This window comes from Bombus terrestris, chromosome 9 (genome assembly GCF_910591885.1).
Source record: "Bombus terrestris chromosome 9, iyBomTerr1.2, whole genome shotgun sequence".
NCBI lineage: Eukaryota > Metazoa > Arthropoda > Insecta > Hymenoptera > Apidae > Bombus > Bombus terrestris.
This window is the reverse complement of record NC_063277.1, coordinates 15336785-15364010: the sequence shown is the minus strand read 5'-3', so window position 1 is coordinate 15364010 and position 27226 is coordinate 15336785. Positions and strand designations below refer to the sequence as shown.

At 30.0% G+C, this 27226-nt stretch overlaps 4 protein-coding genes across 14 annotated transcripts in view; 2 read left to right on the top strand and 2 right to left on the bottom strand.

Moving 5' to 3' along the window:
- The window catches only part of LOC100646300 (COP9 signalosome complex subunit 1), an 8495-nt gene extending 3686 nt beyond the window's left edge, over positions 1-4809 (top strand). Inside the window, exon 7 of the mRNA XM_048408720.1 lies at positions 4478-4809. The gene's annotated coding sequence lies outside the window, so the exon portion shown is untranslated. The remainder of the gene's footprint in view (positions 1-4477) is intronic.
- On the bottom strand, positions 131-15295 carry LOC100646182 (aldehyde dehydrogenase, dimeric NADP-preferring). 8 transcript variants are annotated; one of them, XM_012312178.3, is made up of 13 exons: positions 15139-15294; positions 11930-12059; positions 5252-5286; positions 4987-5130; positions 4822-4917; positions 4511-4732; positions 4248-4411; positions 3877-4107; positions 3549-3746; positions 2346-2461; positions 1357-1492; positions 1113-1266; positions 131-619 (listed from the first exon to the last, which is right to left on the bottom strand). In XM_012312178.3, exons 1-13 carry the CDS (start codon positions 15163-15165, stop codon positions 599-601), a joined length of 1674 nt encoding a protein of 557 aa, XP_012167568.2. In that variant the 5' UTR covers positions 15166-15294; the 3' UTR covers positions 131-598. The 8 variants fall into 8 exon arrangements, with proteins under 8 accessions (XP_012167568.2, XP_048264668.1, XP_048264669.1 ...); XM_048408711.1 differs by lacking the exons at positions 131-619; positions 2346-2461 and adding an exon at positions 3225-3340 and having other exon boundaries at positions 677-1266; XM_048408712.1 differs by lacking the exons at positions 131-619; positions 2346-2461; positions 15139-15294 and adding exons at positions 3225-3340; positions 12945-12962 and having other exon boundaries at positions 677-1266.
- On the top strand, positions 7017-27226 carry LOC100646787 (neuronal acetylcholine receptor subunit alpha-3). Of its 3 annotated transcripts, none has more exons than XM_048408721.1 (9): positions 7017-7284; positions 7391-7515; positions 8352-8411; positions 24706-24887; positions 25005-25049; positions 25129-25238; positions 25588-25801; positions 26248-26578; positions 26796-27226. In XM_048408721.1, exons 4-9 carry the CDS (start codon positions 24771-24773, stop codon positions 27149-27151), a joined length of 1173 nt encoding a protein of 390 aa, XP_048264678.1. In that variant the 5' UTR covers positions 7017-7284; positions 7391-7515; positions 8352-8411; positions 24706-24770; the 3' UTR covers positions 27152-27226. The 3 variants fall into 3 exon arrangements, with proteins under 3 accessions (XP_048264678.1, XP_048264679.1, XP_003397879.3); XM_048408722.1 differs by having other exon boundaries at positions 7341-7515; XM_003397831.4 differs by lacking the exons at positions 7017-7284; positions 7391-7515; positions 8352-8411 and adding an exon at positions 23677-24146.
- LOC100646422 (putative glycerol kinase 5) lies at positions 16944-25099 on the bottom strand. Of its 2 annotated transcripts, none has more exons than XM_048408718.1 (12): positions 25081-25099; positions 20870-20963; positions 20684-20787; positions 20450-20609; positions 19477-19591; positions 18994-19187; positions 18761-18887; positions 18481-18585; positions 18261-18355; positions 18016-18179; positions 17733-17866; positions 16944-17249 (listed from the first exon to the last, which is right to left on the bottom strand). In XM_048408718.1, exons 3-12 carry the CDS (start codon positions 20704-20706, stop codon positions 17095-17097), a joined length of 1272 nt encoding a protein of 423 aa, XP_048264675.1. In that variant the 5' UTR covers positions 20707-20787; positions 20870-20963; positions 25081-25099; the 3' UTR covers positions 16944-17094. The 2 variants fall into 2 exon arrangements, with proteins under 2 accessions (XP_048264675.1, XP_003397876.2); XM_003397828.4 differs by lacking the exon at positions 25081-25099 and adding an exon at positions 22905-23143 and having other exon boundaries at positions 20688-20787.

Genomic DNA, 27226 nt, shown 5'->3' with positions numbered 1-27226 from the left:
AAGTACTTATTACATGCTAACTATTTTATATGTACTTCATTTGCAATATATATTCATATGTACTGTTATGTTATAAACAGTACATTTATTATTCATCGGACTATATATAATTCTAATAAAAATAGTGAAATGGCAGGGTTTTTTATATATTTATTTAACATTATGGCAACAATTTTGCACATTATACATTCTATATACATTATGGCAAATTTATATACTGATAAATCTTACTGTAATCTTTAAAAAATACAATATTGTGGAAGCTGAAGTTAGCTATAAAATATCTAAAAAAGAATTGTCATAAAAACACGATTTTTTTAGGAACAATTTTTGTGCTAATTTATCTTCTAGTAACTTGTACGGTATTAATAATATTAAAATAGCGATTATTAAAATTTTATACGTGTGTAAGTATATAAGCTCTAAAGCTAAATTTTTGCAGAAATGTATTTGATTTTTATTTTAATATTTGAAAGTTCTCTTACTCGTTGCAAACACGTACGAATCTAGAATACAAATAGGTAAAAATTATACATAAATAACGTTCTGAAATTTGTAATTAATAACGAGCTTTTGTAACAGTATTGTGAGGAGTCCATTAACAATTTTCTTCTTGAACCTGAAAAAGTATTTTCGTATGTTAGTTAAGTATTAGGGAAGAACAAAATAATGGTGATTTATATAGCAACACTTATTGCCTTTATTGAGCCGTTAGTAGTTGTGTTAACATAATAAATGATAATATTCGTTAAATGTGCGTGTTGTTTCGCGGCGTTTTAACTATAGATCATAATAAACATTTTTATATGGAAGCATATTAAAAAAACATGTATAAAAATTTAATGAAATGTGATTTTGAAATTTAACTATTATAAACCATTTCAAGCATGAAGTATTCTTTAAGGTCATAAGTTTTCAATAGTAAATCATTTGAATTAGAATGAAAATGGAACATTCAGTCATTTACAACATTTAAGTTTTCACAAATTAATTCTATGACTATAAAGTTTGCATACATTGTGCGGCGAATATTTTGTGCAATGATGTATAATAGTTCAAATTGTTACGAATATAGATTAATATGTGCACTAAATACGCTTCGGTTTATATACCTTTAAAACAGTTGAAATACCATATGTGACAAGAATTCCCAAACCGAATGCTAAAAGATGTGGAATGTATTTAATTCCTGGTATATCAGGCCGTTTTGCCAATAAAAATTCTATGTAAGACAACTTCTTGTCGGAATATGGCGGATAACGGCATCTGCAGCAAATTACAAACGATAGTTATTTTTCTATAAATTTATTCCTATGCTAGATTATGTACAATATAATTTTATAGAAGGCTTCTTACGATGCTAATGTTTCTCCTAACTTATTAAAATCTTTAATAAGGCAGCCTTTTTTATGCACGAAAGTATCATATGTATATCTTCCATGGTAGGCTCCCATACCAGAATTACCAACACCACCAAACGGTAAAGTGTCAACTGAAAGACAGATATTTAATGTTCATACATTAAATATTAAATATAAAATATATCATGATATATTATGATATTATATACACAAAGTACAAAAATATGTACAATATAAAATTATTGTGTGTGTATGTATATTTGTATATATATACAGGAAATATTCGATAATTGCATAAAAAGATCTTTTATATAATTGCACAGTCGTCATTCCTACTACGGGAGCGAGGTTTTCTGACGCACTGAGAAGTCGACGGCCCGTGGCGGTCGAGTAGTGTAATGAATGAATGTCAAATATCACTGAGACAACATATTTAGATACCAATCCAGAAATAAAACTTTTTTATTTTTAATCTTTTTTAAATTAAACATTTATTATCATATTTTCCAGATCTTTCTGTTTAAAATAAAGCCAAAACGATATAATTTGAATTATATTTACTTATTGATATGTATCATTTATCAAATAAGCAAATATGCTCCGAATTATACCGTACTTGATGTCACTTCAATCGGTAATATGTAACAAACATGTTGGTTACATTTATCACAAATCAAAAATAAGAAAGTTTGATTTTTTTTGGTTAAAAAAGGTATTAGCTTGTCACGGACCTTTTATGTTTTATATATTGCCGAACGTTTTGACCCTCAGTCCCTCTTTCTCTTTCACTCGTATTGTCCTTTTTTATATCGGACATATTTAAGCTTTCAATTGGAGTCATTTCTACCAATGCATAATTGCAATACCTGAGTCCCGATTTTTTTGGAATTATCGAATATACACAAACATACAACAATACATGCAAACATGCATAAGTTTAAACATTATACAAAAATATCTAGATGTATATTTGTATCAAGATACCTGCGACATGCATTATTACATCATTAACACAAACACTACCACTGCTTGTATTTTCAAGAAATATCGATATAGTCTTCTCTTCAGTACTAAATATGTATAATGATAATGGCTTCTCCCTGTATAGAATATGTCACAATTTATGAATTAGCAATTGAAGACCTGTAGGGAATTCAAACTATTTGAATCCTTGTATTACATTTGCAAGTGCAAGTTCACTACAAGTGGTTGTAGCGAATTACAAAGAATTATAAAGATTAAAGTATAATAAGGAGTTTATAATTACTATTACCAATATTTATATGTGTACTATCATGGAATGCAATTTCAAAGATGTTATTTGCAAAAAATTTCAAATATACAGAGAATCTAAGTGTAATTTAATTAGAATCTGACAAATTGTAGCATAGGAGAAATATATGAGTAGATACTCGTTTTTAATGCAATTAATATTTATAAAACTAAGACAAAGAAACTTTCACCTTGGTTTACTAGGTAATATGAAATATTGATGTGTGATTATGGATCTTGAGAGTTTACCATTTTGAAAACCAGTATGATGGAACATGTATGATGGGCAATATATACAATATGCATGTATCAAAAAATATATAGTTATTCTATTAATATCTAAAAAGGCCCCAATATGTGTAAAAATATAGCTATACCATTCCTAATATTTGACTACTACCAATGTGCACATTATACAACAATCGCAACAGAATACCAACACCTCAATATAAATACATATTAGATAAAATAAAGATTTATACAGCTTATAAGAACTAAAGCAAATTTTACTGCTTCATTCCATATATTAACAGTCCACCATTTAAAGTCTACCAAAAAGTCTACCATTCTTCGCTTAATATCCTAACTCACCACAATATTGCATCATCGTGTCATTTACTCCTACATTTCCACTACGAGTTTGATTTATTAATAAATTTTGAACACTCCTGTCCTTGGAAAAAATATATAGTACGAGCGGGGTTTCTCTAAACGTAAAGAATTAATTGCCATATATTATTTCTTGTTATTTGCTATATAAAATATTTTAACGAAATTTATGAAATTGGATAAATCTTCAGTGTGCATATAATTTTGGAAGATTATAATCATTAAAAAATATTTCTGTACATTTTTATTAGTAGAACATTTTTGTACATGTTTATTATTGAAAAAATTTATATATAAAGAACTCACCGACTATTTATGAAGTTAATTGCTTCATAAGCGTTATTTATGTTTACAAATGGTAATATTGGACCGAATATTTCATCTTGCATAACGGGATCCGTAGGCTTGACATCAACGAGTATAGTTGGCGAGATATATTTTTCGTTAGAATCACAATCACCTCCTAGTGCTACTTTGCCATTATTTAAGTATTTTACAAGGCGTCTGTAAAAATATAAGATTTCATAGAATGCAATATAATGTAAAATTATAGGATACGTATATATATATATAATAATAATAATAATAATAATAATAATAGTAATAATAATAATAATAATAATAAAAATCTTACTTATAATGTTGTTCGTTAATTATACGTGTTAAATCTGGACTTTCTTTGGGATTATCACCATACCATTCTTTGAGAACCTCCTTTGCCCTTTTTATGAATTTATTTTGAATTTCCTCAGTACAAAGTACGTAATCAGGTGCAATACATGTTTGCCCAGCATTAACGCATTTGCCCCAAAGTATTCTTTTCACGCTTACTTCTAAATTCGCCGTATTATCTATATATACAGGGCTGTAAATTAATGCATTTATTTATCGTTTTTATATTATGAAGTGTAGAAAATAAAAGTAATAAATATACATTAATTAATTATATACTGTACTATAATATAGTATACTGAGAGTATATTAATGAATATATATATTTTTTACCTTTTACCACCTAGTTCTAATGTCACTGGCGTTAAGAATTTATTCGCCGCATCGCGAATAATTTTTCCAACTGTAGTTGAACCTGTATAAAAGATGTAATCGAATCTCTGTTTAAGTAGTTCTGTTGTTTCAGGAACACCTCCTAGTATTACATGAATGCATTCCTAGAACGTGCAATATTATTTTACGACATAGTGAGAAATGCTTATATCTTTTTTTGATTATTTCAGAATCATTTTCCTATTAGAATTTGGAGTACATACTTGATCTAAATATTTTGGAATAATTTCTGCAAGAACTTTTGATGTGGCAGAAGATATTTCTGATGGTTTAAGAATAACACAGTTACCAGCAGCTATTGCACCCATTAGAGGAACTACACATAGCTGGAAAGGATAATTCCATGGTCCTATGACAAGAACCACACCAAATGGATCTTTTTTAATTTCAACCTTGTCCAATATGTTGATTATTGACTTTGGAGGCTAAAAGATACAAATAATTGAATTATATATTTATCTATTTAAATAAGATAGTTAAATACACATAAAAAGTTACAAAATATCAAAGATACTTTTTCATCAGCTGACCATTCCTTGAGATATATAAGCAAATCTTTGATTTCTCCTTCTGTGAATACTAATTCTGTTGTAAGAGATTCAAATTTAGACTACAAAGAAAGAAATCCATTATTTATGAACCTATAATATGAAATATAATGGATAGTTATTATACAAACTTTGTGCAGATCACTAGCAAGAGCAGATACAATTTCTTGTTCGCATTCTTTTATCATAAGTTGTGCTTGCTTTAGTTGTTTCAATCTCCATTCTAGTGGTCTTGTTTTACCACTAAGAAATACATTTCGTGTGCGCTCAACAAGCTAGAGAAAAATTGTAGATTTAAGTACATAATAAGAAATTGTTTGTTTTTATATTTTTCTGGAAAATTTGATACATAAATTTTTTATTCTGTAAAATAGAATAACAAATCAGTGTACTTACATTTGCATAATCTGTCATTTTCCCCTCAGTTTGTGCTAGAAAATAAATAACTGACTATAAAAGGAGAAATAAATGACCATATAATAGTTACTACGAACATCTCTTATTATAATATAATAATAAATATTATAATACATATGACATAGTATTATTTATAATATAACAGAAACTATGATGAATAAATATGAAGTAAACTTTTATATTTTCATAAATGTAAATAATGAAGGATACATTTAAATTACTTTATTTCTGTAAGTACATTATAGTACAGTAATATATTAAAAGAATTATTATTTGAATATTTCTCATATATACTGCAACATAATTCCATATTGTTATTATTATTTATAACATTCAAAATTTGATGTACACAAAACCAGCTTAAAAATAGGATCACGTGAAGCAACTGAAAAAAAACCAATTATATATGTACATATATATGATTAAAAAAGTTTAAAATGCGTGAAACAGAACGTTCGAATAATAAGTGGTTCGAGATTATAGTTCGACTATAAATCAGATATGTCTGTATTATAATAATACAGGATAGAAGCAATTCAATCTTTGAATAAATACATATTAAGATATCAGCGTCGACAAATAAAACTTAGATACGTATAGCGCATTACACACTTGTACGGAAATAAAAAATATTCGTCATGTACGTTAATAGATTTACTTAATATTCTTAACTTGTGTATAATATTTTTAGTTCTTATGCTATTTAATACCTATGACAAACCATTATAACAAATTTCAATATTATCAAAAATATTTATTGTATATTACTACATAGAAGATGAGGATGAAAGTATGTTTATGCTTCAATATTCGTAGTTTATTGAATCATAAAACGTGAAATTATGCAAATGAAACCATGAATCAATTCTTGGGAGTAATGATATCTATGTTCCTGTACACATTTTAGACACGTGAATTTATAATAAAACGTCATATTGCATAGATAAAAATCTTCAATAATAAAGTACAGAACAAATATTTCTAATATAATTAATGTTATTTGATTGTGCCGAATCTCCGTACAAATACTTATTATTCATTAAAAATTAATACAATAAAAAATTACTAATATAAGTAGAACTGAAGATATTTTTACTATCCAATTATAAGCAATAAAATTAAAATACAGTAGTATGTCTAAAAAACAATAAAAATTGAAAGAATTTAAAATTATTTTTATCATATATGTAGATATACGTACATATATACTTGTCCTCTGAAAAATAAAAATAATCTTAATTTTGAACAAGCACGTTTGTTTTGGTGCGAAGCAATGAGGGAAGAATAATCACAGACAAAATACAGGATAGGTTTAGTACCGTATGGGTGCTTATCTCACTTTATGTTATATATTCTGAAATACCGATCGTGTGAAACAGAGGTTCTGGGATTGCTTTGATATGCCCTCTACAGTTTATAGCAGTGAATGCAGAAATTTGATCCAATCACCGAAATTGGTAGTCATCAGAAATAAAAATATCTACCTCTTTTATTACATTCCCATATATATATATCCATTTACATACTACATTACGTTTTAGAACATTTTATAATATGAGATTTTATTAAGTAAAATTATACTCCTATCTATTAGTATAATATAATGGACATATTATCAATTTATGTTCTTTTTGATAAAAGTTTGTTTAAATACGATATTATTAAAATTATTTTTATTTTTACATTTTAAAGAGTAATAATTAAGAGTAAAGTCTTTTAATGTTTATTTAGTATAAATTATAAAGCATTAATGAATGTGTAATATGATCGTCTTTGTTATTGCGTGGAATGATAAACGCAAAAGAAGTTAACGGAAGTAGATTTGAGATTTTCCGAGAAAGGTACATAGTTGTCAGAATGCATTCTAGGAATGCAATCATATTTGTCGCACTTTTATCACATTATTGTTACTGTTTTACCGATTCAGAAAAGATAAATTTTGCTTGGAGAAATGTTCTGTTTATTAAGGAAAGACATCTGTTTATTAAGTCATGAAGACTAAACTTGTCAAGGTAATAATGATTACTATTGAACAGTTCTTTTAAAAACTAATTATTATCTTTTGTAGTGATTTAATTTACAATAGAATACAAATAAAAATTAATCTATACTTTGCAGTCAGATAAAAAGTAACTAAAACATTACTTACTGTATGAGGAAATCTTTCAAAAGTTGAATGGTGTCAAAGCGAGGTTGTCTTTTAAATGAAATTATATTTCGAAGAATAATTTTCCGTGTCCACAGTAAGTAATTTTCGAGTAATTTAAGATTATGAAGTTAGATGCTTTGTCTTGTATTTCATGTAAAAAATAATTTTCTATTTTTTACGTTATAAATAAAGTCAATCTAAGAGTCAATGAAATATCAGCATCATGTCTTAAAAGAACGGTTTAATTGAGATTTATGATTACTTTCATAAGCTTGGATATTGTGATAAATATAATATGATGTAAACAATTTTAATCTTGAAATTCTGAGTAAAGGTTAATTTTGCAGTATGTTTATTAACCCAACCTCAAAAAGAGTAATTCCATAGAAGAATAATTTATCATAGTAACTTATTCTGTATGCGGTACTGAATCGATAAAGACAACGGTTTGATATTTCTTTATAGATGTCAGTACTATAGTCGTTTAAAAAGAAATTATAAATTCCCACATAAGATTAGTCTATTATTAGTTCATGATGGTAAATATTAGTGTTTTCGCAGCGCGCTTTTTATTTTTATGATTTTATGTTCAGATATGTTATATGCGAGATGTTTCAAGTAATTAATGAAGGAATAGTTAGGTATTTTAATCTTGTTATAGATATGTATAATACTACTAATGATAATCAGCATTATTAGTTTACGTTGTACGAAATTGTCAAATGTTTACAATGATAAATCAAACAGGTAATATCTCATAAATGTATTATACCAATTTCTATATGTATCAGTTTTATAAAGTGTGTGTTCAAATTGATATTTGTTTTATTGAAAACTTAAGAATTTGACTTTATTATTAAGCTGACTAAAAATGTAATTCTCACTCTTTGAATGAATGAGTAAATAAGAATTTCCTAACTTTGCTTTCAGATTTATGTTAATCGAAGGCAGATCTTAATTTTAGTCATCGCCAATTTGTTTTCAATATACGTGAGTGATGAATATAGCAAATATATTATTTTATGCTATTGTACAATAAATTTAAGCAGTTACGACAGAATTATCGAAATATATAGCTGAACAGAATTATAAGTGCGTTTTCTTGCGATCGCTCGCGCTCGAAATTCAAATTGTGTAATAGATCAGTAAAGAAACATAAAACATAACAAAATGAAAGATGTGCGGCTAAACATACTACAGTGCATCATATTTTTTCATAAAATTCATACCATTAACATTATTGTAAAACTTTACTGATGGTTCCACCGTAATTTTTACACAGCTCATATTTTATCGCTATCCTATTCTTCGATTTCTAACGACCTGTACCGCTTTTTTCCTTGAAGACACAAAAAGTCCGATAATTACGCAGGAATATGAAATTTTAATACAATTATCATTTAATACGACTTTTGCATATATAATACCAAGCATAAGTGTTGGTACAACTTTTAAAACTTTTTAAAGATTGGACTGAACGATTTGAATCTTTTTGAGAAATTAGAAAAATTAGTTTATTAAAGAGTTGAGAAAAAATAGAGAGAAGAAAAAGTTTTATTCTTAAATTTTAAGACAATTGTAATTAAATTACAATTAATTAATTACAATTAATTGTAAAAATAATACCTAAAGGTTGCTTTTTACAATTTTTTTATCTGAACCTATAATGAAAATATTATTGAATTCGGTTGATGCAGTAACAAGCTACAGGCATCAAAAGATGTACAAATCTTTAGACTTATTATAGTTATAGGCAGAAAATCGTGGGAAACTGAGATTTTCCATTGATGAAAACCATTTGTAATTTATAGCAATTATATAAATATAGTATTTTACAAATGTTCGTTACAAGTTCAGATAAAAAAATTATAGAAGAGGATCTTTATTATTTCCATCATGGTTTCAACCAATTGTAATTTTTTCTACTCATTTTTCGTTACATATCATTTAATAAATTAATGTTTTTACGCTTAGCTTCTCAATGTCGTCTGGTAGAATTTAAAAAAAATTATTCCATCTGTGGGTGTGTCAATACTTATGTTCGGTACTGTATACATAAATAAGCAGATATGTCTGGCTTAGTAGCATGTTCATATATTAAGATAATAAAGCAACGCTACAAGTGTTTAATTTGTTAAAAGTTCTTGCGTAATACACTACGTACAGGAAGAAAATAAATAAAACGTCAACGTATTTCCAACTCATGCAAGTTAACTAGTCTTTAAAAACGTATAATACACATTTAGTATGAATACAGGTAAGGCAGACAATCTTTTAAATAGCATAAAAATTATTGTGATTGAAGAAGGTGATTATTTTCAACGTTCAATCATTTGAACAAGGAATTCGAACAAACAGATTTGCAATATTTATTCATTGCTTAATCATTTTATACCTATGATAGAATTCCTACTGTTCTAAAATTAAAAAAATGGCTCTCTGTCACTCACCTTTCAATTGTAAATATATTTATAAAACACTGTTACTTGTGTACTATCGCTAGGTATACGCACTTCAATAGAACTAAATTTACATATATTACTTTTATCTTATATATTTTCTGCAATGTCTAGATAATCACTGAAATGACCGCATACAAATGGTTAGATTCGATCGCTGACAGATCTGTGAGCGTAATTGTACAACAAATCTACTACAACAAGTTTTCAAGCGCTTTTATACCTTCTTATAGCGCGTTGATATTCGCGCCTGCGAAGAAGCCCGAAAGTATTCGGAGATAAATTATTCTAAATATATACTCGTCGATTCTGAAAACTCAAAATGCCTACAGAAATTTTAAAACATAAAGATTTTCAGCAAAATATCTAATAGAAGGTTATTCTAATATAAGGAAATTCGTGGAAGTGGTAATTCTTAACTTTCGATGAGACTGGATTTTTGATCGAATTTTTAAAGTGGAATTTTTTTAGCGTGGAAATTGTTAAAAGATATATAATAGAAAGGATTTATGATAAAAATTCGATCAAAGATCTAGAGTTTGTAGTTAATAATAACAAAGCTTGGCTGCTTAGAGATGAAGTAAACAAATTTCTGAGATCGATGTTATATTTTTTAATTACGTTATCCTTACTTAAATTTCCCTCCTTATCTACTGCATTTAATATGTTAGGATCTTAATGAATGGTATAGGACTCTTGGCATAATTTTGGGAATTCGATAAGAGATTGCGAATTTTTATGCACTTATGAGAAAGTTAAAAAGATGCATAGAATACGTAGAATATTAAAAAATTTGTAAGACATCCATAGCAGAGTATTTGTTATAATATTTAGTGGACGAAATAAATTTTTATTTAGGTTTCGTTTTTTTTAGTTCTGTGAAGCTCTTTTCTGCAAAATTTATCCCATTACCGATGTCTAACACCACTAGCACAATTTAGTACAGTATATTATAAAAAACGAAACAAACTTTGCATTGCATAGCTTCGCGTATTACGGCTTTACGTTACTACGTAATGATGCGTTGCTTAATAAGAGAGTCTCAGTTTGTTCGAAAATCATACAGATGGACAGCCAAGAAAGTTTAAAGGTAGATATGTATTTAGCGTGGATCAGTGATTTATAGAATAATTTATACGTCCTTGAAGTGAAAACTGTTGAAACTCAGCACCGTGTTTTATAGAAATGAGATCACTCCTGTCCTCTGCTGTGCAAACGTATTGGATTGACGTAATACAGATAATTTGATTTTATCAAATTAAACTTAAGAAAGAAATGAAAGCGAAAATCATCGAAGAAAGCAGAAAGAAAAGCGATGCATGAAGATTCCTATTTATTCTGAGTTTATTTATATTATTTTGACAATTCTGTTGCGAATTTATTTTTAACTTTTAAAGGTATGAATCGAAATTATAATAGAATAAAAATTGGAATTAATATTTCTTTGAGATCTCTCTTTCTTATACTAAAAGAAATAATAATTATAGAAAAGTAAATGTTTCAATGTTGGAAGCATACCGATTGTTCTTCCTTGTAGACATATTGAAATTTAGCTTTATTCACAGTTTTGTCTAATGCAAAATTAAAGATTTTGTTACTTACACCATTTTTCTCTAGGGCCCCATTAAATAAAACAGATAAAACAATGGGAATTCTCATTCCGTGATTGCTTTAAATTCTACGTTGTTTCGTACAGTAAATATAAGAAGTAATTTTATACTGGTCTCCAGTATATGATAATTATAACTACGATTAAATTGCTCTGCGTAAGAAATTAACTGTTTAATTTAATGCAACGAGGAATCAAAGGCACTAAATTCACATATTTTAAATGTCACTTTGTGGCTTAAAAAATAATCACTTTCAAGTTTATCGATTTATCATCGTTGGATCTTCTTAAAGTCTTCGTAAAACCTTTCTCTTTTTTATATCATTAATCATCTCGATTATTATATATATTTATTACTATATATTATTATATATTAGATGAATGAAGATACGAAGAACGAGGAATGAAAGATTAATAATAATAATGTCGAGATCACTCACTGGACTTGTTGTCGTCTGGTAATTCTGACTCTATATCGATCCGGTGCTCTTCTACGACTGGCGTTATATTCTGTGGCTTGGGAGGAATCGGTTCTCCGTTCGTATCGCTCATTTCGAGCACCACTTCTCTCTGGAAATAACCGTAGCAATTAGCATATCAGCGAAGTTTACATATCACAGATCCTATTATTTATATTGATAAGTTTTCACATTTTTGCAATATTCATGGTTCATAACATTATCGTAGATAAAAGACCCTCAAGACTAAACGATCGACAAATATTGTTGTTAATAATGGTTGAGAGCTGTGAATATTGATGATAAAATTGATCGTCTGAATGTTCCTTACGACAAAATTCAATCACATTAAGTTATTGATTCTAATTAATTGCGTATTTTTTATTTGGTCTTTGTTCTAATCGTAAGAACATTAAATTTGCTGAATTAGAGTATTCAAGTTATGTAGTCATTCGAGATAACTCCAAGTGATTGATATTTCGTAGAAGTAAAATATTTTGATCTGAAGCTTAAGAACGGAACGAAGTATTAAAATTTCGTAGTCTGGTGAAGTAATAGTAAATGTAGTTAATCCATCGGTAATTTTGATGTAATTTTCATATAATTTTAATGTAATTAATACGCACGGTAATTTTGATCATTTTAACAGTCGTTTTCTTTTATTTCGCGAACGAATTTTTTGAAGTTGTAAATTTTCAGTTTTATTTTCGATCGTATCAATCTGATGATAATAGTTATTACAGCGTTAATGTAATCGAAAAATATTTCGTATTAACACGCATGATATATTCACATAAAAGGTTTCCGTAAACGTTCAAATACTTTCATAAATCACTATGTATACATATATGATTCTTGTTCATATGTACATGAACACACTCGAAACAACGACACACGAACGACTCAATAATTGCACGAAACATTAATTGCTTTAAACTAAATTCAAGTTTATGTAATTAATCTTTCTAGTCAGTTAAATTACACCGTACACCGTTACCATTAATGCAAAATCTTTCCAACGATGGAATCAAGCGGTTATCAGTAGCAGGAAATATTTTTTAAGGCGTAACACAGACGTAATTAATTGTAAAATCATTTACGAAATAATTGCGCTTCTAAGATATTATCAATATTTAACAAGTCATGTTACTAATGTTGGAAAGACGACGCTGCCTTTCACACAGCTACGTCACGACTGAACGCAGAAATATTCTTTTCAAATGGTTACCGCGATGCAAAATAACCTAAAAGGATTAGTGGCTTTAACTGTGAAATTTTGCAACGAAATTCGGACGACGTTAGAGGTATAAGCTGAGGAATTTATGATAATCGCTGATGTGATATGAATTTATGATAATTTCTGATCGTCTTGTATCGCTTTGAGTGTTTCTTCTTCTCCTCAAAGTTTCGGAATGTTTTTAAGATACTAGAATATTTGTTAAGCATGCGATTAAAGATAGTTTTACGAGTAATTTATTATTTTTTTTTTTATTTTGTATTAAAAAGCTGAAGATATATGGACAGCGAGAAAGGAAACGAAAAAATGTAAATAGTTCCAGATACGAAATGTCCTGAGATCATGAATATAAATAATTTGTACAAAAGTGCTAAGAAATGTCCACGTAACTAGCCTACTTTTACTTTTCCTTTCTCTGAAAAGAATGCTTTGCTCAAAAGCAGATACATTGATTTGCCGTATCGTAGAAATTCAAGCACGAATGAAACAGTGCTGTTAAAATACAAATTCCATACATTTCAATATATTGTATATACATGTATTTAATTATAATAAATAGTAGACGGGAATTGAAGTACATGTTATTTTAATATTTTATTTTAATAATATTCTATCTGTAATATTTCACTCAAGCTTAGTGATTTCCCGATGTCAATTTACACCAATCGTATTATTTCGCCAATCACATTATTTCTGAAATAACATAATTTATTAATACAGTCAAAATTTAATATTCATCATGGTTAGAACTGTATCTACACTTTATGATTTTTATTATTTTTATTTATTTATTATTTTGTTTATTATTTTACTTATTTATTTTTATTATTTTTATATTTTTATGATTTTTATGATATTAGGCTTCCATAATTATTTCCACGATCATTTATAATTTATATTCCTCTGACTTAAACGCTGTTATTTAAACATTGTTTGTAATTTTGTAGTGAAAATAATTGAACTCACGAAGATATTTTATTCTTAATTTTAAAAGAATCTGAAACGTCTCCGTTTCATTTCAGATTTTTCTCTCATCTTCATAAGAATTTCTCTTAATATGTATTTTCACACTCTTTTATCTTCCGCAGTTCATCACTGCTTCCTCTTTAAATTATTTCCCTCGATATGTTTATCGCACTCCAAGTTATTTCTGCTTTCTTGAAAAATTTTCTTTCGTTGTCACTCCAGTTCAATTTAAACATTTTATTATTTCCTTGTATTCTCCGATTATCAACTATTTTCAATTTTGTTATTTATAATTGCCTCTCTCGTCTAAATCGAAGTTATACGACATTATGCGAAGAGAAAATGCAATAGACAATGTGTGTTGCTAATTTTATTAGGTATATGAGATTCATTGGTAGAGAAACGAATTAACATATGCAAACTATCTAAGTAAATATCGATGAACAAAGATCATTTTCTTTGAGGACATGGTGACCTCATGTGATCTAAACGAGTTTTGAAGAATTTAATGATCAGAGCAACTCATTCTATTCTAAGCTTATTTTTTCGAAAGCAATGACTTGCCGGTTTCATTAAATCATAACATCTTGTTATTAATTCTCTTCGATTTGATCCTGAACAAATTTTATTACCAGGTTCTTCATACAAATTCAAGAAGCTTCTCTTTCTTAATTGTAAACATAGATTATATTTGCACTCACAATATTTTACATTTGATCAATAAACGAGTTTTTGCATTCTTTGATTTTTTTCCTTGTTTACTAATATCACCACATTTTTTTTTTATTGTTTATGTAACGCGACGACAATGATAAATCGTCGTTTTCAATTATTTAGATTTGTTTTATGAAGGAAAAGGTAGCGTGATCAATCGACCTTGTCATATTTATTGAAAAATAACTAATAAGCTGGATTATTAGCGAATTTCTGAACGAGAGAAGAACATATCATAAGATTTGAATCCATACCATACGAATATTGTACTCACCATAGTTGATTTTTGTTGATCAGTCATATTTCACGTTTTATTACGGGAAACTTGCGCGTTGTAAATAATTTTCCAGTACACTTTTCTAACACGCGGCGATTATTGCTGAGATACTGCAGGGAAAATCGTCGCGCGATCGGTCGTTCATACGTAATCGATGAAAATCAAGGACTGAATGTCGATCGCTATAATGATAGAACAACTGGCGGGAGTTGGAACTTCATTAGAAACATTACGCTGAATTTAAAAAGCTGAGGTCGTGCCTATTTGCATACAAACGCCGTACCGGCGATTATCGTCCGAGTATCTGAATCGATATTTTCAACGTTAAACAAGCTTCATTCAGTTCAATTAAGTTACGCGAAGAAATTTCGAAACGTAGAATTGAATAGAGTTTTTGAAAGCAAGAATTTTTTAATCCATAGCAATGTTTATAATAACAATGAAGTAAAATTTGTAAATTCTTCGAGTAGAATAATATTTAAACTAAATAATATGCAAATGAATTTTCATTAATATTATTCAGGTGTGAGTTATTTGTCACCACTCGAATAAGAAAATACTTTAATATGCTCTTCTCGATACTTTAGCTGCAAAATTACATAAAATTTGCGTTGCATTATAACACTCGCACAAAAAAAAGAAAAAAAAAGAAGGAATGTAAATAAATCAATACGACGTAATTTCCCTAATTCGATTTTTAAATTAAAGATTGCCTTTCTTCCAGTGAGTTGCACGCTTTTGTTTCCTACTTTCCTAGATCGTTTGTGAAATGTGGCTTCTCAATTCACTTTCTTTGGCGCTTTCTCTACGGATACAGATGTATCCTGTGCGGGCAAACCTGCATGAAGCAAACGTAATCGAGAAAGTCTATCACGCAATCTCCGCCATAATTGTATAACAATATCAGAAAACTGGTTTACGCAACTTTCTAAAAAAATCAACGTTGATTTATTTCAAGCTGCTTTACGTTAAAAACTATTGAATCGATCAACATGTAGAGGAAAACGTATATCTTTAAAAATGATTCGGGCATATCTCTGTAAGATAAATTCTTATTCCTCGACTACTCGAATTAGATTTTGAATCAGCATTAATTTCCAGATGAAGCTATTTCTTGTTTGAAACTCTTACGAATCTTCAATTTGGTAATTTCGTATTTTCATGAAACATATGGACAAGTGGGTCACGTCGGAAAAATAAAAATTTAACCAGAATGTGAAAGTCCATTTAACGCAATGGAAATCTTTAATATCACAGGTGAAGTTTCCATGAAAAATCGCACAAATATCAGTACAAAATGTCTTCACTTCGTAGACTAATGTATAATTTTCTTATGCGTTCAGGACCACCCATCCTCAATGTCAGGCATATTACCTTTAACCTTTGTTCGATCGCCTCGACTTTTCTCGAACCAAATTAACGATTTAAACGTTTCCCCTCTCTTTTTTGTTAATACGATACGAGCAACTTTTGTCGGACGTGTATCTACTAATTTTAAAATAAAGGCGCACAGAAGTAAAATATAGAAGTATGCCGAGAATTTTCGTACCATTGTCATCAAGCGTGTAACTGCAATTTTTGTTAAGTATATATGTAGATATGACAATTCAATACTATTTCCAATTAGGTATAGACATATAAGAAATCTTTAATTTTTTTGAATAATAATTTTAATAAAAATTGAATAATAATAAATTTCACTAAAATATTTGTTATAAATAGAATGTATAATTGAACAGGGATATATTTATTTTTTAGAACCGTGACTATTTTCTTATGGATTTAAAAGAATATTCTATTGCTTTTTTTAATAAAGATACGAGTTTTATTATAACAATACATATATATCAATATGCAAGTATATTATTAATAAATTTTTGCTATCACAAGATATCGCATTTCTTAATGTATTTTTTTCTTTTTCTTTTTCGTTTGTTCTGTATTTTATATCAATTACGAATCTTGAGAATACCATCGACCGAATCTTTCGAGAGCTTGTTTCCATTGAGCAATTATCGGTTGATAATGAATCATGTTCTCCTTATTTGGATGGAATATCCTTGCTGTTTTTCGAAGTTTTTCTACGTCCTCTCTGTTCTTCCATACACCTAAATAAGCAAATAATTAAAGTATAATTAAAGTTAATATAATTAAAATGGAAAGCAGAAGGGTTATCAGAGAAAATAAATAATATAGTTTCACGTTATTAGCCTCTCTACATTTTGTATTACGCTAGAAAGTGCGATTAAATAAGCGCACTGTTTCGAACTTTCTCCATTATTGTACGGTACGAAAGTAGAATAAAAGGCATGTTATTCTAGATTTTGCATCATATAATACCACATTTATAATGTTCCTTTCAAACAGATAATAATTTTAATTTAATTTATGGCTCTGCTTCTAACCGATGTGACCACGATACTAACATAGGTGATCGCAATAGTTTGGACGAAATTTGTGTAAGAATGAGGAACAGAATAATGAAAAATATAAGTCGAACGTGGTAGACCAATTCAAGTTATTGTTGTGGCTATTTATGATACAAGGATTCTAGTTGTAGAGAGTTCAATGCGGTCTAGCAATTTACATACCGCATTGTAAACCAGCGAGAAATGCCACTCCTAAAATAGACATCTCTGTGGTTGTCGCACGTTCTACGTCAAGACCTGTTAAGTCGGCTAATAATTGCAACACAAAATCGTTTGCTGACACTCCACCATCGATCCTATAACAGGAATAGCAAAGCACGATTAAAATTAACACAACAATAGGAATGACTGTCAGTATTTCAAATTGTTTGAATATTCTTTTTATGTCTAACGTGATTTTCATAGGAATTCTTTTCATAGGAATTCAAAGGAATTCTTTGCTAACCGTATCTTTTGATGAGTGAAGTTAGTTTCTTCGCCTAGTACGTAGAAAAGTTGCATTATTCCGAAAACGATGCTTTCTAACAACGATCGAATAATGTGACTTTTATTTGTAGTAGGTTTTATGCCTATAAAACCTGCTGCTGCTGTGTAATCATTTATTGGAATCTGTAAATAAATTGTAAGGAATTTTCTTAATCCAATCGATTTCATCGAATTAAAACTACTTAATTTTTTATGAGAACTCACGTGTAATCCGCTAAATGCGGGAATAAAATATACTCCATCAGAGTCGTTTACTGAGTTTGCAATGTTCGCTGTTTCAGCAAGATTATCGATTATACCTAAAACGAACTAAGTCTTTAAAATTCCAACGATTTGTTAACCAACGTAGATCGTATTACTTCAAATCATATTACTTATGAATGACGGCGTAGATGTGCTCGATAATTTCGTTAAGAGCAATTACCTATATTTTTGGCCCATTCGATGATAGTTCCAGTGTCGTTCCATGCACTTTCTATCATGTATACTAATTCATCGCCTACCTGCCATCCGATTACAGGATACAAACCTATTGAGAAAAAGATTAATTATATTTATCTTTGAAATTTACTAATACTTAGATTGTCTATTCTTTTTCTAGAAACATCACTGCGGAATAATCTCTGTATGTGTTCTGCGATTTTTAAAAATATTATTCTGCTAGAAATAAATAAAACAATTATTTATTCTAATAGAAAAATCACCTGCGACCGAAGCATGTAATTTTCTTCCTGAGTTCACATTCATAAAGGTCCCAGTTCCCAGAGTAATTTTCAAATCTCCCGGCTGCATGCATCCGGAACCAAACAGCGAGGCCGATTGATCTGCCATCTATTTCAAATTACATTGTTAAAGAATTACGTTATTATAAACAAAATATCTGATATTGAGAATTGTTCGGTCGTTTCAAGTTCTAAAATAAAGTTGTACAACTTACTGAGCAAAATATTGGAATTTCAACACCAAATATGTCCTTTGAGATAACGCCAAAATTCCTACTGGTATCAACTATTTCCGGAAACATATTGCGTGGAATTCCCAGAAAATTCATCATTAGATCAGACCAAGTCATAAGAAATGGGTCGAAAAGTCCTGTTGCTGCTGCGCTCGAAACGTCTGTCACGTGTTTTCCTATAGAAAAAAGATTTATTTCAAAGATCCTACTATATGTAAATAAGAAAATTACTTATTCTCATCGATTCTCTTCTTATTTCATCATTTTAAGATAATACTTCTTGGTGTGACGATATTACAATTAAAACAAGTATAGTTAATAATTAAATTGAAACAAAGTCTTGGTAAACTGAATTGTCTTGAACGTTCTAAATAAATAATAAAATGAAAAAGATTGGGTATATGAACTGTCTTTACTCGTTTAAAATAAATATATGCTTTTAAAATATAATGTTGAAATGAATACCCGTAAGTTTATACAAAAGCCAACAATCAATGCTTCCAAATAAGGCGTTTCCGTCGTTCGCCGCCTCCTGCAAACCTGGCACGTTTTGCAGAGCCCACAATAACCTTAGAGTTATCTAAGTTGCATCGCAAAACAAGTAGCAAAAAATAAACGATATGTAAATCAAAATTTTATAACCGTCTACGTGTTCTGAATATTATTTTATTTCACTCTATACTACTGTATTCTATCATTATATTAAGAACATCTTTCGTTCATAACAGAGTGAAAAATAGCAAACTACATACACAGTTATAATATTTCTTTTTAATAAGCAAACAAAATTTCGATTACAGAAGACTAACTCAGATTTAAGAAATCAGCAGGATTCAAAATCGATTGAAAATGAGACAATTATGCATAAAAATTATGCATTCTGTTGAATTTTGAATATATTGTAAAGGGGAGGGTCCTGAGCAACGTGCACTTTGTCCTAGGTGTAGGATGATCTTGTTTTAAAAATTATGATAAAAAGAAAATTATATTGTTAGATTAAATTTACTCCAAATTATATGGTTAAAGATTATATGGTTATTATATGGTTAAAATTATATGGTTAAAGATGAAATTGCATTTGTGTAGTATTGTGATAATAGTGGTAAGTTGAATTAGATTTCATGGGAGGTGGGGGGGGGGGCTCCAAAAGACGAAGTGCACGTTGCTCAGAATCTTTCCCTTTACAATATACCTGAAGGTCAAGATCATCGGAGATGAGGCTCTCTTTTGAGCATAATTACCGAAAATGAAAATAGTAAATCAATCGTTGAAAACGAAGTGATTACAATTTTCATTTTCCATCTTTCATTCAGAATTTGTACTTCACGTTCCATTCGAAAGCAAACAAAATTTTCTTTTTCTAAACTATTATGAAAAGAATAATGTCAAGATGCAAAGAAGGCACGTAATTTTGTGAAAATTTAAAGGAGACAAGAACCTGTGTATTCATGAATTTAAAAGCACTCATCAACAAGAATCGTTCTTCGCCGAGAATCTTGTGCAAAATGTACGATCCTACTCGGAATGCTTTTAACATCAACGACGAGTTCCATTGTTTCACTATGCCGTCAGCACGTAGATCTTTCCACGTGATAAAGCTGAAACGTAAAATAAAACGTTCGAACATTTATAAAAAATACTACAGAAATGTATAATGAATGATTGGTTATACTGGCTTGTGATAATATTTTCCATCTTTCGAGTTCCATGTCGTAAAGCTACCTCGTTGTGTGGAAATACCGATACCAACGATCGATTCCGGGTCCACTTTGGCTTCTAGAGTAATAAAAGAAAAAAAATAATTTCGATTCTTCGATACTACGATTACTAGAGCTTCTATTCGATTACTAGAGCTTACCTTTTAAGGTGTTCTTTATTACGTCTACGATGATCGTCCATAGCTTGTCCGGATCTATTTCTACGAAGCCTGCCTTTGGATATAAAAGTTTAACCTGGCATTTAAAAGAATGAAGGAATTAGACGTTTTAGGTACATTAAACTGCATAATAAGTTCTTTCCCATTTTTATGTTTCTTATTATGAATTCTATGCCATCATAATGAATTCAGTATCTTGTAAATTTTATTCACGAGTGAATTAGCATATTTTTCACCTGTGGTTTTCGTATATTAATATGTCCCTTATAAGAATATGTGTTTGTATAACTGAAATTGTACTCTATACTATCTCGGATAATAGAAATTTGAATATTTTGAATAAAAATATTATATTTGTAGATATCAAGCGACGATGGTTATTGTTTACGTCGTGTTTGTTCTGAAATCGAACCTTTCTACAATTCAATATATTTTGTCGCAGGCAAAAGCTAGTAAATAACGACAAAGTAATGCCAACACACATTTACTGGCACGTTATCTTTTCAAAAAGCAGTTGCCATCGACAAATACAATATTGACTAAATGTAATTAACAATGCGTCTAAAGACGTGTGATATCGTTAAATCATCAGGATCTTCCATTGTTGATATCATATTATCACGACCGATCTGCGACAAGGAAACAAATTTTAAACCAATTCTGCGACAGAATGTAATATTGTCAAAATAGCTTCATACGTTTAAACGTATGAACTACAATTTCGTTAGAAATAAAAGAGAATTGCCGTCATGATAAATTCTGAATAGAAAAATAACACGGCAAATTTTTTTGATTTACATTACTACGTGATCAGAGATCAAAGTGAGAAGGTCAGTAATAATTCTTTGTATTATTTACGTAACATTTTCCGATTTGTAATTTTCTAAGCTAGGAGAGTTTCTCTATTCGTGACATATTACTTTTATATATTTTTTTACAGTTTTTTTCTTTATTTATTTATTTAAAAAAAGCTATCGGTTATAATATTCTATCTGCTATTTAAATGCGACAGACTACTTTTAGTTGAATATTTTCTTTCGTATTGATGATAGCGACTTAAAAATGATAGACAAGTAATTATAACATACTATGATATAAATAGAATTATTTCTATTATTATGACAAGTGTTTCTTTCCAACGGAGGATGTAATTATACAGTTGTTGCTATGATTGAGATATTGTTTTTCCGATTCGTTGTTGCGTGTAACTAATATATTGTGTATTCTGGAAATATTTGAAAATTTTAATTAATCAATTCGATTATATCACTCAACAGCTTTATTTTTTTGTCAGTCGGGAGATTGATAAGATAATATCTTTTCTATTAGCTAAGAAAGTCGAGAAATAGTCTTTAGATATAAAATACTTTATCTGATTTAAAAGAAACTGTTACGTGATAACATTTCGTAACACCAACAGTAAAAAATGTATACTTTATCCGTGCACATATTATCAATGTATGAATGCTTATTACAAGCTTATATACGTGTACACCTGCATGAGAAAATATATACAATCATTAATCGGAAAGAAAAATTTATTGCTGAGATAAATCATAGAATTATTAATATTTTAAACAGTTTCTTATATGTGTGAAAATAAGACACTCCTGTATAATCTACCGCTATCGATTCATCCATAGTTGCACACTGACCTGAAAGTTAGTTCAATATTTCCAACTTGAATTTGTAATTTAAAACTTAAGGCTCGCTCTACAATACCTCTCCCAGTTAGAAAATAAGAAATGGAATACAAGATAAGCAACGACACTTAATTACGTGATCGTTATCAAACGAAAAAGTTCAGAAAAGTCTAAGATCCTCCGAATAATTCTCCCAATCTTTAAAATTTATCATACTCGCTTGATAATTTATCACACTCTAAAATAAATCTTCTAACAAACTGTTATAAATTTCACTCGATAGAAGTCAAAAACTATGAACGTTGTCAGCAGACTTATATCTCTTCGTTGATCTTAAGCGATATTTGCGAAAGCTGGTAATAAACATAACGAACCTTGTCCGCCGAGGAAGCAATTGTGTTCGCTTCTTCGTCGATTATATGAAAACGCACGGTAGTAGTGCCCACATCGAGTGCCCCGATGTATTTCATATTTTTCCTAGCAATTCGATTCTGATCCTTCACTCGATTCGTTCACGTATTATTCCAATTAATTTCGGTGCCCAGAGGAAGAACAGATTTACCCAATTGCTATCCGGTCGCACGAAGACGCGCGGCAGACTGATATTCAGCGCGTGTAGATTGTATATAAAGGAAAACGTAGTACTACGCATGTCCAAATAGCTACTTTATCGGTATTGTAAGCACGTACGGGAGAAACTGTAGCGATGAACTCATTTCAACAATGAGAGAACTTGTTCCGCCGGATATCGCGACTAAGATATTAACCCTTTTGTTACAAAAGCTATAATTCTAAAGATTTCTACCGTAGTATTAATATGTTTGTTATACTGTTTTCCATGGTTAAAATATTCTCTATATAGCACATCTTTACTCTTTAAAATATATCGAAATACACGAAGTATATTATATATATATATATATATATCGAAATTGCTATATGATATATATCGAAATTGCTCGTGTTTTTCTCTTTATCTTTCAAGTAAAGTTATACTATATGTTGTTGCGGAACGATTTTATACATTGAATGGATATGATGCATAGTTAACAGACTACACGTACATTGACGGATCGAGTGTTAAAATCCTTTGTTTTAATATAATGTGTTACTTTATACGTTTGTTAAATGAAATTTTCTCTTTCTGAAATATGAAGACTTTCGACGTATTTATTTTGATTTGATAAGAGGGGTTATTATTTGTTTAATGGATAATATGATCAGGAGAAGTGAATTTAATCTTATACAATCCGAGTATGATGTGATTGATCGCGAAAGTATTTTAGAAATTATGCTTCAAATCATTGTACAATGAAAACGATAACTCTTCTGGAACACGGTTGAATAAACTCATCGAAAATTCCGTCGGCTAGTCAGATTGCTTATGTATAGCGAATCCTCTCGTTATTATTACTCTATCTGAAAATATTTGAAAAGTATTGAACCACCCTGGGGGCGTCTCGCGTATCTGTAGCTTCGAATTTCACGGGGCGTCTGATAATCGTTCTGCCACGAACGAGAAATCGTTCAGTCGACTGATGGCTGTTGGCTCATTTCAATCAAAATGAGAATACAAACGGTGCTTGGATGTTTCCTTCTTCTTGGCTATAATTCGGGTAAAGTGTCATCGATCATCGCTGTCATCTCTCTCTTTTAACTTAAGACAGGAAATAAAAAATTATAAAAATTGTGTTCTGTCTGTGATTTTTCTTGATATTGTATCGCTAGAATTTTTCTATTCGGTGCTTTACTATCATTCTGTTTAAAAATAAATATTAACGATTTTGGTGGTATGAACGAACGTATTATATTTAGTTCGAGTTCCGAACCTTTCAAAAAGATGCAAAAGCCCATCGCTTAAGATGATAATAAGCTTCGTGCTTTAATAATAACAGCCACGATCATTTTAAAAATTCAGTTTCACATAATGTATCGATGTTTTTAGTGGTAACTAAATTGTTGAAAGATTCACTATTATGTAATTTGTAAATTTAATTTTCGCTTCCTGTTAATCTTAACAAAATTCGTTAAATTATTATTTTAATATTATAATTACTTCTTGTTCCTTTTTTTTTTATTGTTCGTGAGCTTTATGAGGATCTTATTATTGCAATTCTACTACTTCGAAGTTCTGCCATTCAAAAAGTTTCATTTCGATTCCAAATACTGTCTCAGCAATTGCTTTTCTCGAGGATGTCGAACTTGCATACAATTGCAAAAGTCATGACATCGTCCCGCCAATGTTGAGGTTGAAGAGATTCCTATTCTGTGAATATGATAGCAGCATTCGACCGACTCTGTCTCATCAAGTTGCCAACAACGTCACCATGCAACTACTACCAAAAATCCTGGATTTCGTAAGCGTCAATTAAAAAACAAAATATATGTTTTCGAAATTATTTAAATTGTTCACGATCTAAAGATCTCGATCTTATTGTACGTCTGTGTTATTATTTGCTGGAATCGGCCTCTAGGATGATTGGAATGGTAGAATGACACTGCACAGTTGGATGACGCTCGTAAGTGACGTTTATTCTTTAATTTACTTACTTATTTATCGCATTTCTCATGGAAGAGTTCAAGCACTTTTATTTGTAGGTTTGGAACGACGCCCATCTGTCTTGGAAGCCCAGCGACTTTGATGGAATCAATTTTATTCACGTACGAAGCGATAGCATTTGGATTCCTGATATTTCCGTCTATAATTCGTAAGCAGCAGAATGATCGTCATTACATTCCTCAAAAAAATATTCTCAAGCATTCTCAAAAATCTTAGAATAATAGAAATTGACATCGAAAATATGAATTTTAATTGGAACACGAAATCAAGATTGGTCCTTTTATTAAAATAGAATCTTGCACTCATCTTGTGCTCTGCGATTTTGAAAAATCATCGATATTTCGATTATAAGCATTAGAAGCGCTAGGATATTAATTTTTCTTGAACTTAATTTCCTTTTGACCGAAATAAAAGACATAAATATATCGTTCGTAAATTTATCGTTCGTTTGTAAGTATCGTCTGTTAATCATTAAATATCTTATTTCTTTTGTCTAGTGGCGATATGATGTTCGACCAGACCGGTATACCACCGACGACATGTTTGGTCTTCAACACAGGATCGGTTAGCTGTGTACCATCGGTGATGCACGTTGCTAAATGCGCCACAGACTTTGCTTCATGGCCCTACGACACGCATCGGTGTCGAATTAATTTTGGTTCGTGGTCTCATTCGGGGGAGGAAGTGAATTTTAATCTAGACAAGAAAGCGGTAATTGGTATTGAGTTGAAATGGTTCCAATTTTCATAAATATTTTCGAAATTCCAAAGCTAGCGAAATAAGACAATAGAATTTTGATAGACTCCTTGAGTGAAATTCGAGAAAATTTATGATATCTTAAATAATTGATATTAATTCTTCTTAGGCAGCCTAAGTCGCTTGTACACCGAGTGAAATTTCATTTGTGAATTCCTTCAAGCGAATCTTTAATTGTCCCGGGAAACATTTTAATTATTTTACTCGAAAGCCAATTGTGTGACACAGTACGAGCTTCAATAAATATTCCAGAATTTTTAAAAGCTTAGAATAATAAAAGAATTGGACGTGGGACACAGACGTCCCAGTTTGTCCACGAAAATAGAGATGCGGAAATATATGTACTTGCCCATGAAGAGTTAATATCGTAATATAATATTTAATCTTACGTGATTTGATAGTTCCAAATGGATGGGTTCGCGAATAATACCGAGTGGGATTTCAAAGTACTAAACGCGTACAAAGTATTAAGGAAATATAAATGCTGTCCAAACGATACTTATCCGATGATCGTTTATGAGTTCGCTATAAGTCGGCATTATGGTGTAATGCATACTACGTATATCACACCTGCTATAGCGATGATGTTACTTACGTTAACTGTACTTTGGTTGGATTCGAGATCAACGGAAAGAATGGCTGTTGCTGGTGTGAATTTAATCTGCCATATACTTTGTATGTTCGATTTGCACTGGCAGCTACCTCACAATGGTATTAATCCTCCAAATATATGTAAGTATTTATTACATAATGCTAGCTAAATATAATACATTCGCATAACTCACGCAAATATCTTATCCAACCATTCTACCACATCTGTCACATTGAAATATTCTATTAGACTATCAAAGTAGATATCCTGCTCTTTACTTGCCGGCAACTTATCTTGTAATCAACGTAATAATCGTAACAGATATATTCTCTACAGTTCAAATGCTTGTTCTTTCAGTACTGTACTACCGAGATTCATTAGCTTTAGCCGTGTTCGCCTTAGTTTTAACCGCTGCACTCCGTAAAATGCAAGAAATGAGCATCGAGGTGCCCTATTGGATCTCTACGACCACATCGTTCATCTTGAGTAACAGAGCTGGGCGTTTTCTTATTCTTACTGACGACGATTCCAAATTGTCTACCACGGGAATATTGGGCGGAGAAGGCGAGGATAATTCAGACTTACCAAAATCTGGAAGCGAACCGAAGGAATCGTCGTGGAGACATTTCGCTGCCATCATTGAATGGCTGTCTTTCTTCGTGATCATTTTCACCTACATTATCATTCTGATCACTCTTGTACCATCCACATGAAAAATCGTTTCTTGTTCTACATTTCATCAAAAGTCAATTGTAGATTCTCATTGTCAATAAACGATCATTTATGGA

Coding starts and splice junctions, on each gene's coding strand:
- LOC100646422 (XM_003397828.4), bottom strand. CDS start 23,000: ATGAAATACATCGGGGCACTCGATGTGGGCACTACTACCGTGCGTTTT. Junction 19,592..20,449: donor TTAAATTCATGAATACACAG/GTTCTTGTCTCC, acceptor GATGCAACTTAG/ATAACTCTAAGGTTATTGTG. Junction 18,356..18,480: donor CGAATGGGCCAAAAATATAG/GTAATTGCTCTT, acceptor AGTTCGTTTTAG/GTATAATCGATAATCTTGCT.
- LOC100646182 (XM_048408711.1), bottom strand. CDS start 15,165: ATGACTGATCAACAAAAATCAACTATG. Junction 3,747..3,876: donor ATTAACGAACAACATTATAA/GTAAGATTTTTA, acceptor ATATTTTTACAG/ACGCCTTGTAAAATACTTAA. Junction 3,341..3,548: donor ATTAACTTCATAAATAGTCG/GTGAGTTCTTTA, acceptor CTTTACGTTTAG/AGAAACCCCGCTCGTACTAT.
- LOC100646787 (XM_003397831.4), top strand. CDS start 24,095: ATGAGAATACAAACGGTGCTTGGATGTTTCCTTCTTCTTGGCTATAAT. Junction 25,802..26,247: donor TTAATCTAGACAAGAAAGCG/GTAATTGGTATT, acceptor GTGATTTGATAG/TTCCAAATGGATGGGTTCGC. Junction 26,579..26,795: donor TATTAATCCTCCAAATATAT/GTAAGTATTTAT, acceptor TTGTTCTTTCAG/TACTGTACTACCGAGATTCA.